We start from the raw sequence: 14,892 nt of genomic DNA, 5'->3' as shown, positions 1-14,892 counted from the left end.
TTCTAGTTAGAAAAATAAATATTTACGATTGTTAGATATTCTTGATCTATAGACCCCTTAATTATTTTAACATTTTAAAAAATATTTATTTATATTTGAGAGATAGGGAGACAGAGTGTAAGTTGATCCTTTAACCCACTAAGCCACCCAGGTGCCCCAACACCCTTAATTTTAATATAATGCCCTTCTTTAGCTCTTGTTACAATCTTTGTTTTAAAATCTAGTTTGGGGTGCCTGGGTGGCTCAGTTGGTTAAGCTTCTGATTCCTGGTTTCAGCTCAGGTCATGATATCATGGTTTGTGAGTTCAAGCCTGCATCAGGCTCCATGCTGATAGTATGGAGTCTGCTTGGGATTCTGTCTCTCTCTCTCTCTGCCCCTCCCCTGCTCATGTACTTTCTCTCTCTCTCTCTCTTTCTCTCTCTCTCTTCCTCTCTCTCTCAGTAATAAACATTATTTTTTAAATAAATGAATAAAATAAAATAAATAAAATAAAATAAATATTTTTTCTGGTAGAACTAAAACAACTCTGGCTTTCTTTTGACCTCAATTATCATGACAGATGGTTCTTCATCTCCTCACTTTCAAGCTGAAGGTGTCTTTAGGTCTAAAATTAGTCTCTTATAAGTGGGATATAGATAGATCTTGGATTTTTTATCCATTCTGATATTCTATGTCTTTTTATTGGGACATCTATTCCCTTTATATTTAAAGTGATTATTGAAAGATATGAGTTTAGGAGCACCTGGGTGGCTCAGTTGGTTAAGTGTCTGACTTTGGCTCAGATCATGATCTCACAGTTCATGGGTTCAAGCCCCACATCAGGCTCTGTGCTGACAGCTCAGAGCTTGGAGCCTTCTTCAGATTCTGTCTCCCTCTCTCTGTGTCCCTCCTCCACTCATGTTCTATCTCTCTCTGTCTCAAAAATAAATAAAAGCCTTTGATTAAAAATGAAAGAAAGGAAGAACAAAAGAATGAAAGATACAAGTTTAGTATCATTATGTTACCTATAGAGTTGGTGATTCTGGTGATGTTCTCTGGTCATTTGTAGTATTTGTTGCTTCAGTCTTTCTTCTTTTCTTTTCTTTTCTTTTCTTTTCTTTTCTTCTTTCTTTCATTTTTCTCAGAACATACCCCTTCAATTTTCTTGCAGGGCTGGTTTAGTTGTCACAAACTCCTTTAGTTTTTGTTTTCTGGGAAAGTCTTTATCTCTCTTATTTTAAACCATAGACTTACTGATTAAAGGATTCTTGGCTTCATATTTCTATTCAACATATTGAATAATTCCTGCCACTCCCTTTTGGCCTGTCAAGTTTCAGTGGAAAGGTCTGCTGCTAAACTTATGTGTCTACCCTTATATGTTAAGGACCTTATGTCCCTAGCTGCTTTCAGTACTCTCTTTTTCTTTGTAATTTGTAAGTTTCACTATGATATACCATGTTGTTGACATGTTTCTGCTAATTGTGAGGGGAGTTCTTTGTGTTTTTTTGCACTTGGATGCCTGTTTTCCTTCCTCAGATTAGGGAAGTTCTCAGCTATATGTTCAAATAAACCTTCTGCTTTTTTTTCCCCACTCTTCTTCTTCCAAAACTCTGATTATATGGATATTGTTTTGTTTCATGGAATCACTTAGCTGTCTAATTGTACCCTTATGACCTAGTAATTTCCTTTCCCTCTTTTTTGTTCAGCTTCATTATTTTTTATAATTTTATCTTCTATATAACCTATTCTCTCCTCTGCTTCTATGGTCTTCACTGTCACTATCCAGTTTACTTTGCATCTCAGCTATAGCATTTTTAAATTAATCATGACTAAATTTTAGGTCTCTGATTCTACAGCAAGGGTTTCTGGTGTCCTTTCAGCTGGTGTCAGGCCCAGCTATTAGAATTATGATAGTTGTTCTAATTTATTGTTCAGATATACTGCTTATATCTGCTTTGAGCAAGTCCTGGCTGATTTCTTCTTGAAATTTTTGGGGAGAAATCTTTCATCTTGTCATTTGGCTATTTTTTTTCTCTTTTGCATGTTTTAAAGGTGTATTATGTGTGCTGCACCTGAGTGTAATACAATATTAAAAATGGGTCATACACTACCCAGTGTCTACCACTTTAGGAAGTGCTTCTGGTGTTGTTGTGTGCACACTGCTGTGTGTTTGGCTGCTGTTTTCCAGTGGTCAGACCTCTGCATAGCTTCTCTTTGCTTGCAGTAGTGGGTGTTTGGATCTTTAAATATGTGTGCTTTGATTTGTTTGTTGAAGTAACCCTTCGGAAAAAAAGGAAGGGGACTCTGATCCTAAAATAATTGAAAAGGAAAGGGGAAAAAAAATAAACAAAGAACTGAGAATCAAAAAAATCCTCCAAAGAAAAATAAAGGAAGAAATAGGGAAGAAAGTAGAAGAAAATAGAAAATAAGGAAAAAGAAAGAAATAAAAAATCCTGATTCCAAAAGAGGCAGAGGGAGAAAGGAAAAACAAACAAAAACAGATAAGAAACCATGAGCCTAATTCCAAAAAAATAAAAGGAGTAGGAAAAAAGAAAAAAAATCTCTGTTGGTGTCTGGGGGATGGTTGTTGTGTTGGTTTGGAGGGGAAGAAGCCTCATCACCCCATTCTGTCTAACACCCCCGTATTAAGCAGTTGTCAAGCAGGGTTTGGTGTAAGGAGGTCTTGCCTCCACTGGGGGCCGCTGTGCGGCTCTCTGAAATCCTACCCTTTTAGTGTTGAAGGCAAAATGGCACAAACCCAATCTCTCATCCCCAAGTTGGGAAGCTTAACTCCTGCTGTCCAGGCAGCCCTCAGAATAGCAAGGGCAGTCAGCTCACTCTGCACCAAAATTCTCCTGAATTTATTCTTTGGTGCATGGCTGGGATTCAAAATACAAAGACTTATTCTTTTTTAACTTTTAATTTTTGAGAGACAGGGAGAGACAGAATATGAGAAGGAGAGGGGTAGAGAGAGAGGGAGACACAGAATGCGAAGTAGGCTCCAGATTCTGAGCTGTCAGCACACAGCCCAACGCGGGGCTTGAACTCACAAATTGAGAGATCATGACATGAACCAAAGTCAGATGCTTCTGACTGAGTCACACAGGCAACCCTTAGAATCCAAAGTCTTAAAAGACTCACCACAGTGTACACTCACTCCCTTTGTCCAGAGTAAAGCATCTCCCCAGTTGAAAGGACTTTGGGTGGCAACTGCAGATTTTTTTTGTCTTTAGCGAGACAATATAGTCTCCTGCAAAAGTACTCCAGGAAGGGAGTACTATTCTCAGAGATCTCTACACCATGTTATGCATGCCAAGGACAGGACCTTCCTCCCCAAGAGCACGCACAGCTCAACTCTAGAGAAAGTCGTATGCTGCCAAGACCTCAGAGTTTGATTTCCAAAAGCTGTTTGAAAAAAAAATAACTGAGATACTCAGTAAGGCTTGCTCCCCAGTCCGTGGTCCAGATAGGCTTTCTTCTTGTGCTAAATTAGTGTTGCCTTATCTCAACACCTTTCTGTTTCTCTCCCTTTTTTCTCTCCATGGAAAGTGTTCCCTCCCTTCCCTAGTGCCACTGTTTTTTTCTCCCCAACTTACACCCATGCACCTTGCACTTGCCAAGCTGTCTTCCTCCAACTGTGGAGAGTCTTCTGCCACTCCGCAGATTATTTCTGGGATGTTCCAAGTAATCTGACCTCAACCTTCTTTTTTACAAATTCCTTTTTTTTTTCCTCTTTATCTTTGTAATAAGACTTATATATAGTTTTTTTATTTGGTTGGTTGAGGATTTTTTTTTATTTGTTTGTTTTTTTGCTCCTGTTCCTTTACTTTTCTTTCTTTCTTTCTTTCTTTCTTTCTTTCTTTCTTTTTGATAAAAGTTTTAGTTTTTTCTTAATTAGGCTTATTACAAAAAAAAATCAAAGCACACCTTGTTAAAGGTCCTCCCACTCCAGACTTCAAGCAAGGATTAACTCCATAAATGCATGACCTCTGGGAAGAGCAGCCAAAACACAACAGCAGAGTTCACACAGCATACATCATAAACACTTCCATAAGTGCCAGGCCCTTGATAGTTTATGACCCCTTATCAATATGGCATTACACTTATAATCAGGAAACATAAGCTTTCATAACATGCAAAAGACAAAACCTAGAAAAAATGACAAGACAGAGGAATTTCCCCCAAAAATAAAGATCAAGAAAAAAATCACAGCCAATGAATTATTCAAATATATATCACCAATATATCTGAAAAATAATTTAGGACAATAGTCCTAAGAATACTAGCTGGGATTGAAAGAACCATAGAAGACAACAGAGAAACCCTTGCTGCAAACATGAAAGACTGAAATACTAGTCAGGCCAAAATAAAAATTACTATAACTGAGATGCAAAACTAATTGAATGTATTCACAATGAGGATGGGAAAAGGACAGGAATGAATAAGTGATATAGAAGATAAAATTATGGAAAACAAAGAAGTTGTAAGAAAAGAAAAGAAGACTATTAATTCACTAATATAAATTTAGGGAACTCAGTAATTCCATAAAGCCCAATAATGTCCATTTCATGAGTACCAGAAATAGAAGAACAGGAAAAAGGATAGGAATGTTTACCTGAACAAATTATAGCTGAAAACCTCCCTAATCATGGGGAAAAAAAGGCTTTCAAGTCCACTAGGACAGAGAACTCCCTGAAACAGGATACTCACAGAAAGAGGTCAACACAAAGACATATCATAGTGAAACTTGTAAGAAAGAAAGAAAGAGAGAGAGAGAGAGAGAGAGAGAGAGAGAGAGAATTCTGAAAACAGCTAGGGACAAAATGTCCTTAACCTTCAAGGACAGATGTTTAAGTTTGGCAGCAGACTTGTCTACAGACTTGTGTCAGGGAAGAAGGGAGTGGCATCATATATTCAACATGCTAAATGAGACAAATATGCAGCAAAGAATACTTTATCCAGAAAGGCTGTCATTCAGAACAGAAGGAGTGATAAAGATTTCCTAAGACTAGCAGAAATTAATGCAGCTCATGAACATTGAAACAGCTCTGAATGAAATTATATCATAATATAAGGGGTCTATCAATCAAAAAGGGCTAACAATTGTAAATATTTATGACCTCAATGTGAGACCACCCAAATATATAAATCAATTAATCACAAATATGGACAAACTAATTGACAATAATATTGTAGAAGACTTTAATTCTCCATGTATAGCAATGGACAGATCATCTAAGCAGATAATCAACAAGGAAACAAGGGCTCTAAATGTCACACTGGATCAGATGGACTTAGCAGATACATTCAGAACATATCATCCTAAAGTAGCAGAAGACACATCTTCTCAAGTGCACATAAAACGTTCTCCAGAATAGATCACATATTGGTTCATAAATCAGCACTTAATAAGTGCTGATTGAAATCATATCATGCATATTTTCAGATCGCAATGCTATGAAATTTGAAATGAGCCAGAAGAAAAAATTGGAAAGTCCTCAAATACATTGAAGATAAAGAAAATCCATAGGCTAGGCTAACCAGGAAATTAAAGAAGAAATTTAAAAATAAATAAATAAATTGAAACAAATGAAAATAAAAACGTTGCAGTCCAATTTCATTGGGATGCAGCAAAGGGAGTCATAAAAATAAAATGCATTTTAATTCAGGCCTATCTCAAGAAGTAAGAAAGTTCCCAAATACACAGCCTAACCATACACTTAAAGGAGCCAGAAAAGGTGCAGCAAATAAAGCCCAAAGCCAGCATAAGAAGGGAAATGATAAAGACTTGAGCAAAAATAAACAATATAGAATAAAAAAACAGATCAATGAAACTAAGAGGTTTTTTGTTTGAAATAATAGACAATATTGATAAACCCCTAGCCAGACTTCATAAATAAATAAATAATAAATAAATAAATAAGACCCAAATAGAGAAAATAATGAATAAAAGAGGAGAGATCACAATGAACATCACAGAAATTTGAACAATTATAAGAGACTACTATGAACAATTATATGCCAACAAACTGGACAATCTGGAAGAAATGGACAAATTTCTACCAGACATTTAAAGAAGAGCTAATGCCTATTTCCAAACTGTTACAAAAAATAGACAGGGATGGAAAACTTCCAAACTCTTCTATGAGGCCAGACTTTCCTTGAATCAAAACTGTGACGCAGACCCCACTAAAAAGGAGAATTATAAACCAATAGCAATTATGAACCTGGATGCAAAAATTCTCAATAGGATTTGCAAACCGAATTCAACAGTACACTAAAATTATTATTCATTCACAATCAAGTGGTATTTACTCCTGGGTTGGGGTGGTTCAATACCTGCCAACAATCAATGTGATACACCACATTTATTTAAAAAAAGGATAAGTACCATGTGATCCTGTCAATAGATGCAGAAAAAGCATTTGACAAAATACAGCATCCAGTCTTGATACAAACTCTCAACAAAGCAGGGATAAAGGGAACATGCCTCCATCATAAAGGCCATATATGAAAGACCCACATGTAATAGCATCTTCAATGGGGGAAAACTGAGCCTTTCCCCTATGGTCAGGACCAAGACAAGGCCCATGCTCACCATTACTACTTAAAATAGTTCTGAAAGACTTAGCCTCAACAATCAGACAACAAAAAGAAATAAAAGGCATCCAGATAAACAAGGAAGAACTCAAACTTCCGTTATTTGTAGATGACATGATACTCCATGTAGAAAACCAAAAGACTCCACAAAATATTGCTAGAATTGATACATGAATGCAGTAAAGCGACAGTATATAAAATCAACGTACAGAAAACAATTGCATTTCTATACACATATAATGAAGAAAAAGAAAGAGAAATCAAGGAATCATTTCCATTTACAATTGCACCAGAAACCATAAGATCATTTGGACTAAACCTAACCAAATTAGAAGAGCAAATTAGAAGAGCAAATATTGTTAAAATATCTCAATTACCCAAAGCAATTCCTACCAGAATGACATCAACATTTTCTGCAGAAGTATAGCAAGCCATCCTAAAATTTGTAAGGAACCAGAAAAGATCCTGAAAAACTAATATTTAAAAAGATGAGAAACGGGGCACCTGAATGGCTCAGTTGGTTAAGAGTCTGACTTCAGCTCAGGTCATGATCTCACAGTCCGTGATTTCAAGCCCCATGTCAGGCTCTGTGCTGACAGCTCAGAACCTGGAGCCTACTTCGGATTCTGTGTCTCCTTCTTTCTCTGCTCCTCCCCCGCTCACGCTCTGTCTCTCCCTTTCTCTCAAAAATAAACATTAAAAACTAAAATAAAATAAAAATAAAATCAATGCAGGAGGCATCATAGTTCCTGACTCCAGTGTGTATTACAAAGCTATAATTATCAACAGTATTTTACTAGCACAAAAACAGACACGTAAATCAGGAGAACAAAATAGAAAACTCAGAAGTGGACTCACAACTATGTGGTCAACTAATCTTCAACAAAGGAGGAAAGAATACTCAATGGGAAAAAATACAGTCTATTCAACAAATAGGGTTGCAGAAAATGGACTGAAACATGCAGAAGAATGAAACTGGGCCACTTTCTTACACCATTTACAAAAATGAATTCAAAATGGATGAATGACCTAAATGTGAGCAAGAAACTATCAAAATCCTTGAGGAGAACACAGGCAGCTGCCTCTTTGATTTCAGCTGCAGCAACTTCTTACTAGACATGTCTCCAAAGTCAAGGGAAACAAAAGCAAAAATTAACTATTGGGACTTTATCAAGTTAAAAAGATTCTGCAAAGTGAAGGAAACAATCAACAAAATTAAAAGACAACCTACAGAATGTGAGCAGATATTTGCAAATGACAATGTCAGATAAAGGACTAGTATCCAAAATTATAAACAACATATCAAACTCAACACCCAAAAGTAAATAATCCAGTTAAGTAAGGGGATTAAGATATTAACAGACATTTCTCCAAAGAGGACATACAAATGGCTAACAGAAACATGAAAAAATACTCAACATCACTCATCATCATGGAAATACAAATCAAAACCACAATGAGATACAACTTACACCTCTAAAACTGGCTAAAATTGACAACTCATGAAACAACAGATTTTGGTGAGGATGTGGAGAAAGGGAACTTTCTTACACTGTTGGTGAGAATGAAAACTGGTGCAGCCATTCTGAACACTATGAAGTTTTCTCAAAAAGTTATAAATAAACTACCAATTACCCAGCAATTGCACTACTAGGCATTTAGTCAAGGGATAAAAAAATTATTCAAAGAGGCACATGCACCCCGATGTTTATAGCTTCACTATCAACACTAGTGAAATTATAGAATGAGCCCAAATGCCCATTGACTGATAAATTCATGAAGAACATGTGGTATTGATATACAATGAAATATTACTCAGCCATCGAGAAGAATGAAATCTTGCCTTTTGTGACAACATGGATGGAACAAGAACATATTATGCTAAGTGAAATAAGTCAGAGAAAGACAAATACCATATGATTTTACTCATATGTGGAATTTGGCAAAAAAAAAAGAAAAAAAGAATATCAGGGAATAGTAGTAAAATTAAAATAAGATAAAAACAGAGAAGAAGGCAAACTGTAAGAGACTCTTAACTGCAATGAAGAAACCGCAGGCTGCTGGAGTGTGGGGGAGTTGGGGTAAGTGGGTGATGGATATTAAGGATGTCACTTCTTGTGATAAGCACTAGGTATTATATGTAAGTGATGAATCACTAAATTATAAATGTTAAACTACCTTAAATTTAAATAAAACATTACAAAGTTAAAACAAAAAACAAATCAAATAAATAATGTAAAATATATGAATGTGTGTGTATGAATGCTCATATCATTTCCAATTTTTTTCTTTCCATGGATAATGGTAATTACACAAAACATGTTAAATATATATTGCATATTTTGGTGCCTTTGTTTATAAAGAATAGTTTTAAGGGTTAATGTGATATAACAGCTGTTTTCAGGTCACATTCTTAAAATTTTTAACAATTTGGACTCCTACCAGTGGTTTATGAGTATGTACATTTCCCTGAACCTTGATGAGGACTGGATAAAGATCATGAAATAAGGGCATAATCTGTGAAGCCTTCATATACACAGTAAAGTGAATTGGCTTAAATAGAGTTTTAACATTGAACCTTAGTATCATCAACTCAATCGTTAATATAGTAAATATTCAGATAACAATCCATTTAGATATATGTAGCCTAGACTACAGAATATAAGTTAAAATGAGGACAAGACCTAGAAATACCTCATTGAGCTGTACATTTCCCTTATAATTTCCATTAGCCCTTAGTCTCCATTGTTTGGTTTGAAAAGTTTTTTGTTAAATACATTGTACATTCAGCTTTCAGAAAATACCCTGCTCCAGCCTCTCTCTGTATTTTGCTGCAGTGATGAGTCCAGGGATGACTTAGAGGAGAGGCAGAGCTAAGTTAAAATATTTGAGAGATTTGTGGTGGCCTAAGTTAGAGAGTCATCTTGTGAATGGTGGCTATTTTTCTTCAGAGTATAATTGTTAAGATTCAAACGGGATGATACAATTTTATGCAATTAAAGTCTGGGGACAGGATGTTTCCAGGACATTCCCTCTTGAGGTCTTCAATTAGCAAAGGATCTAGACTATGTCATATATGACCGGTTTCTGACAAGAGCCCTTAACTTATAGCCACTCCTCCTGTTAACTACAGAATTTGAGGCAACCTGACCTAAGAAGATAAAATGCGTCTCTATCTACCCACACCCTCAATCAAGTCTTAGTCTTAGTTCTGACACATGAAAAGAGAACCAAATGCTTCTCACCCAGTGTGCAGCACTGAAGAAACCTGGGAGTCCATGTGGTAACCACAAAAGAGAGTGATGGAAATTGTGAGGTAGCTTACTTTAATACTTACTCTGGCATAAGATACGAGAAGACTTGTCTACAGTTTTCCTGTATTTCTGGAAAAATCATATTAACACTGTAACAGGTAATTTGTATTAGTGATGATAAACGTGGGCTATTAAATATATGTTTGTATTATGTTATGTGTATTAACTCTGATGGGCAAAGCAGGTGGTTAAATCATATTGAAAACGTAGAGACAAGAGCATAGCTCTATAGGTGGTTATGCACAATACCCATGTCATTCATGTTCTGTATAAGAGTTTTTGTTTAATGGTGTTTAGATTTATTTTATTTTTTTTTATCTCTAGGACAATTTGTCCTCATAAGTTAGATAATAGAGACAATTAAATCTATCCTGGATATAAAATCTTATATTAATGATGGTGATTAAAATCATGGACTCCAGAGCCCAATAGAATTGGGTTAAAATTTCAGTCCCATGAGCTGTATACTCAGAAGTCTTGTGCAAAGAGTTAATATTTCTATACTTTGAATTTGAAATCTGTAAACTGGATGTAGCAAGGGCACCCATCTCTGAGGGTTATCATTAGGATTGAACACAGTACAGTATGTGAAGAGCTGAGTAAACTGCATGGCATAACTAGTATTCAAAAAAGTAAAGCTCATGACTTATTTTCTCTAATCAACAAAATATGTATTGACACAGTGGATATGTATAGCATCCTTCTACATTTTCCCAACTCACGATTTTGGCTGGTTTGGCACATTGATATGAAATCATTAAAAATAGAATCCATTAAAAATTATAACCTATATAATACATTAATATTTCAACATAAATCAAAGTAGATAATCATCATGCAATCCAACATGATTTTAAAAAGTTGACTAGTCGGACACCTCAGTGGCTCAGTTGGTTAATCGTGTGACTTTGACTCAGGTCATGATATCATGGTTTGTTAGTTTGAGCCCTTCATTGAGCTATGTGTTGTCAGCACAGAGCTCACTTTGGATTCTCTGTCTCCCTCTACTCTGCCCCTCCCCCGCTCATGCTCTCTCTCCCTCTCTCTCTCAAAAATAATAAATACATAAATAAATAAATAAATAAATAAAACGTTTTTTAAAGGTTGAGGAATCATCATACCAGACAGTTCCTTACAGTTTATACTGTCTAGTCTAACTGTTCTCTTCTGATAGAAAACATGTGGAAAATCATGCTAAATCCAAAGCCATCATGGATAGGGTCATTATTTGATTTGATTTGTCTTTCTGTTTCTCTCATTTAAGGTAGGGAGAAGTGAAAGACAAGTATTCCCCCAGTCAATGAACTGTTTTGAAACCAGAAAGAGAGATGGAGTTGTTACCATGGATAACGCATCTGCTTTAGGGTAATCAGGAATGCTTTGAAACTTAACACAGGCAAAGATGATCTCTAAAGAGGTAATAACTGGAAAGCCAACAGCCACCCAGGGTGTGGAGTGCCTAATCCCTCTCCATTATGCTGAGTCCTTGGGAGAAAGGCTACAATACATGCCCATATCTCATGAAGGTTGCTGGATACCATAACAAATACCTATTCATTGTCAAGTGGGCCAAAAGGTGCCAAGACATGTTGTTTATTTAATCCAAGACAGATGGTACAACAAAGATTTGCTTTCTTCTACATTTTTAATATGACCCTCTTAAGCACCTAGAAGAAACCACAGTATCCTGATAGTATCCTTATCACCTTTGTTTTAAATTCTAGTTCAATTTTGTTACTTATATCTATATTGATTAAATCCCTGACCATGACATCTACTTTCTATTTTTTATTTTTTTTCTTTTAGATTGAATTTCTCCATCTCCATCTCCATCTCCATCCCCATCTCCCTCTCCATCTCCATTTCCGTCCTTTTGTCAAAACAATCTTCCAGTTGATTGTAGACTTTCAGATTCTCCAATTGATTTCTTTCATCTCCAGAATGTTTTGATAACTATCTAGCTGTATTCCATGGATGAGACCGCTTAGGGATCCCTCTACTCCTCTGCCTTCTTAACTTCTCAACATTATTTTTAATGGTACCTACAGTTACAGGTGAAACTGCAAGAAATAGTGGAATCATTGATTGACTATGCACATATGTACATACCTGTGACTGCTAGGGACCTTAGGGCATATTTTGCCATTTATGCAAATTAGACTTAAATTGTACTTAATAAAGACATTTAACACTATTGACCAGATAATGTTCTAGAGCCTCTATGATTATTAATTGTTTTAATTTGCATATCACACAGAAAGTTGATTCAATTAGACCAACGCCATTAGGCAGGTAAATATGTGATTTGGTAAAGGCTGCTTCAAATTCTGGTACTGATCCTCTAGAAGCTGTGCTTTCTACTGATCTACAATACTACCTCTGCATCTACAGTTTATAAGTCCAGTCAAACCTTTTCTAAACAAGATATACTACTTTTTAAAATGAATCACTTTCTTGGGGTACCTGGCTGGCTCAGTCAGTTAAGATTCAAACTCTTGATTTTGGCTCAGGTCATGATCTCATGTTTTGTGAGGTTGAGTCCTGTATTGGACTCTGCACTCACTGTGTGTAGCCTGCTTGGGATTCTCTCTCTTTCTCTGTCTCTCTCCCTGCCTCTTCCCCATGGATGCACTTTCTCTTAAAATATATAAACATTTTTAAATAACAAAATAATAAAGTAAATCACTTCTTATAAGATGGTCCTTGACAATCTCCTTCATCATAATCTTGTGTCCTCCTTTTTTACATAATAATCTAGTCCCTTAAATTACCTTGATGACAGATTCAAACTTCCTGCAGAGTAGGAAATCTGTGAAACTACCAAAAACTATGTGAGTTCTCCTTTTAAATACTGGTTTCATGATTAAATGTTCTGGTCTAGTTTACTTGATCTAAGAAATGCTTGAATTAGGATTATATCAAGGAGGACTTGGGCAAAAGTGAAAATTCCATTTGTGGGAGAGAAAATTTAAACACAGACAACACTCAGTTCTGAAAATGTTTTTCTGTCCTCAGGCTATCAAGGTCTCTTCTTCCCATTTTTTATGAGAATCTTCTTCGTTTTCTATGAAGTTTCCCGTGACCGAGTGAAAATGTTGACTTTTCTAAATCTAAAATGATCATAGATCTTCTGTTGAAGTTATATCTGCACAGCACCTCAAGATGGTGAATTATTAAATACTTTAAGAAATGTACAAGATACATTTTCATCAAATTGATTGGCCTTTAGTTGATAGAACATTAAGTGTACTTGTATTCTTATTTGGTTACTATTAGTGATTACCATTTGTAATAGCAGATACAGTGTATAAATCATTGTTTATTAAATAATTCATGAGTGGTAGTTAATGAATACTTTATATATTGAGAAGTTAATAATACTAAGGAGATCACAACAAGGAAAGAATTCAGCATGAACATATTCAGAGGAGACCTGGGAGTAAGAAAAGTAGACCAGATGTGCAATAACACATCAAAAGGAACAGTGTTCTTACCATTGTGTTCTGAGCCATGATGTTTGGCCATGGAGAAAAACAATAAGACTGTCACCACAGATTTTATTCTTTTGGGGCTCTGGCCTGAGTTCAGCCACCTTGTGATCCTTATCTTCCTCATTCTTCTGGTCTATCTTATGGCTGTGATAGGCAATGCTGTTCTCATTCTCCTCATCTGGCTGGATTCTCGACTCCACTGTCCTATGTACTTCCTGCTCAGTCAGCTTTCCCTTATTGATGTGGCTCTGATCTCAACTACTGTCCCCAAAATGGCCACAAATTTCTTCTCAGGGAAGAGAACCATATCACAGATTGGTTGTGGATCCCAGATCTTATTCAGCTTAACCTTGGGAATTTCTGAGTGCCTTCTGCTTACCCTCATGTCCTATGACCGCTACATTGCCATCTGCAATCCACTGCGTTATTCAGTCATGATGAGCCATACCATTTGTAAACAGATGGTCATTGGGTCCTGGGTCAGAGGGGCAATAACTTCACTGGTTCATACAGCCTATGTCATGCACTTACCCATCTGTCATCCTCGAGAGATTCCACACTTCTTGTGTGAGGTCATGGCACTCCTGAAGCTCACTTGTGAGGACATTTCAGCCTATGTAAATTCAGTGGTGGTCTCAAGCTTTCTGGTGGTCCTCATCCCTCTGAGTCTTATCCTGGCTTCCTATATCCGTATATTCCTTGCTGTTGTCCACATGAATTCCCCTGAAGGCAAGAACAAGGCCTTGGCCACATGCTTCTCCCATCTCTGTGTGGTCAGCCTTTACTTTGGTCCTGCTGTATTAGTTTACATGAGGCCAGGATCCTTTAAGACCCCCAAAATAAACCAGTCCCTCTTTATGTTTAATGCTATTCTTACCCCTATGCTTAACCCTCTCATCTATAGCCTGAGAAACAAGGATGTAATAGCAGCTATGAAGAGTATAGTCATTAGTAGATGCTTCCTGAAAAAGGTGAAACACCACCGAGCTTGCTACACCTAATTATAACCATATGTTAGCATATTTCTCTGAATTGTCTTTAAGATCCTTTAGGACTTGACAAATTCAGCATGGGACTCATGGATATATGAGAGGTCATTTGTTCCAACACCCTTATTGTGTGAAAATAAAAACAAAACTTAAAATAACTTATTGATGTCCTCACAACACCACCCAAAGATTCATTTCTTCCAACAGGAAATCCTGAAACTACACTGCTTTTCTAAATAACACAGAGCATCATTCTTTCTTTCTCATATATGCCCAAGTAATTAAAGTACTCATTTCATTAAACATACCTCTGAATAAGAAGGTGTGCGATGCTCCTAGGAACAGTGACAGAATTCACAAATTCAGGGTTGGATGAGGAAGCATAATTTCTAACAGCAGTACTCAACTGTTATGGAATTAAAATAATTTAATCTTCCTTGAATTACCAAAGCAGATATCAGATTGGCAAAAGCTCATACACCTGCAACCCAGTAGTCAGCATTTTGTTTCATGAGGAA

General features: G+C 36.3%; 1 protein-coding gene across 1 annotated transcript; it reads left to right on the top strand.

Moving 5' to 3' along the window:
* Positions 1 to 13,417: 13,417 nt before the first annotated feature.
* On the top strand, positions 13,418 to 14,386 carry LOC115511226 (olfactory receptor 2AJ1-like). Its single transcript, XM_030311800.1, has one exon. It carries the CDS (start codon positions 13,418 to 13,420, stop codon positions 14,384 to 14,386), a length of 969 nt encoding a protein of 322 aa, XP_030167660.1.
* The last annotated feature ends 506 nt before the right edge of the window (positions 14,387 to 14,892 follow it).

The sequence above is a fragment of the Lynx canadensis genome, chromosome A1, assembly GCF_007474595.2.
Source record: "Lynx canadensis isolate LIC74 chromosome A1, mLynCan4.pri.v2, whole genome shotgun sequence".
Taxonomy (NCBI): Eukaryota; Metazoa; Chordata; class Mammalia; order Carnivora; family Felidae; genus Lynx; species Lynx canadensis.
This window is presented reverse-complemented; position numbering and strand designations above follow the sequence as displayed.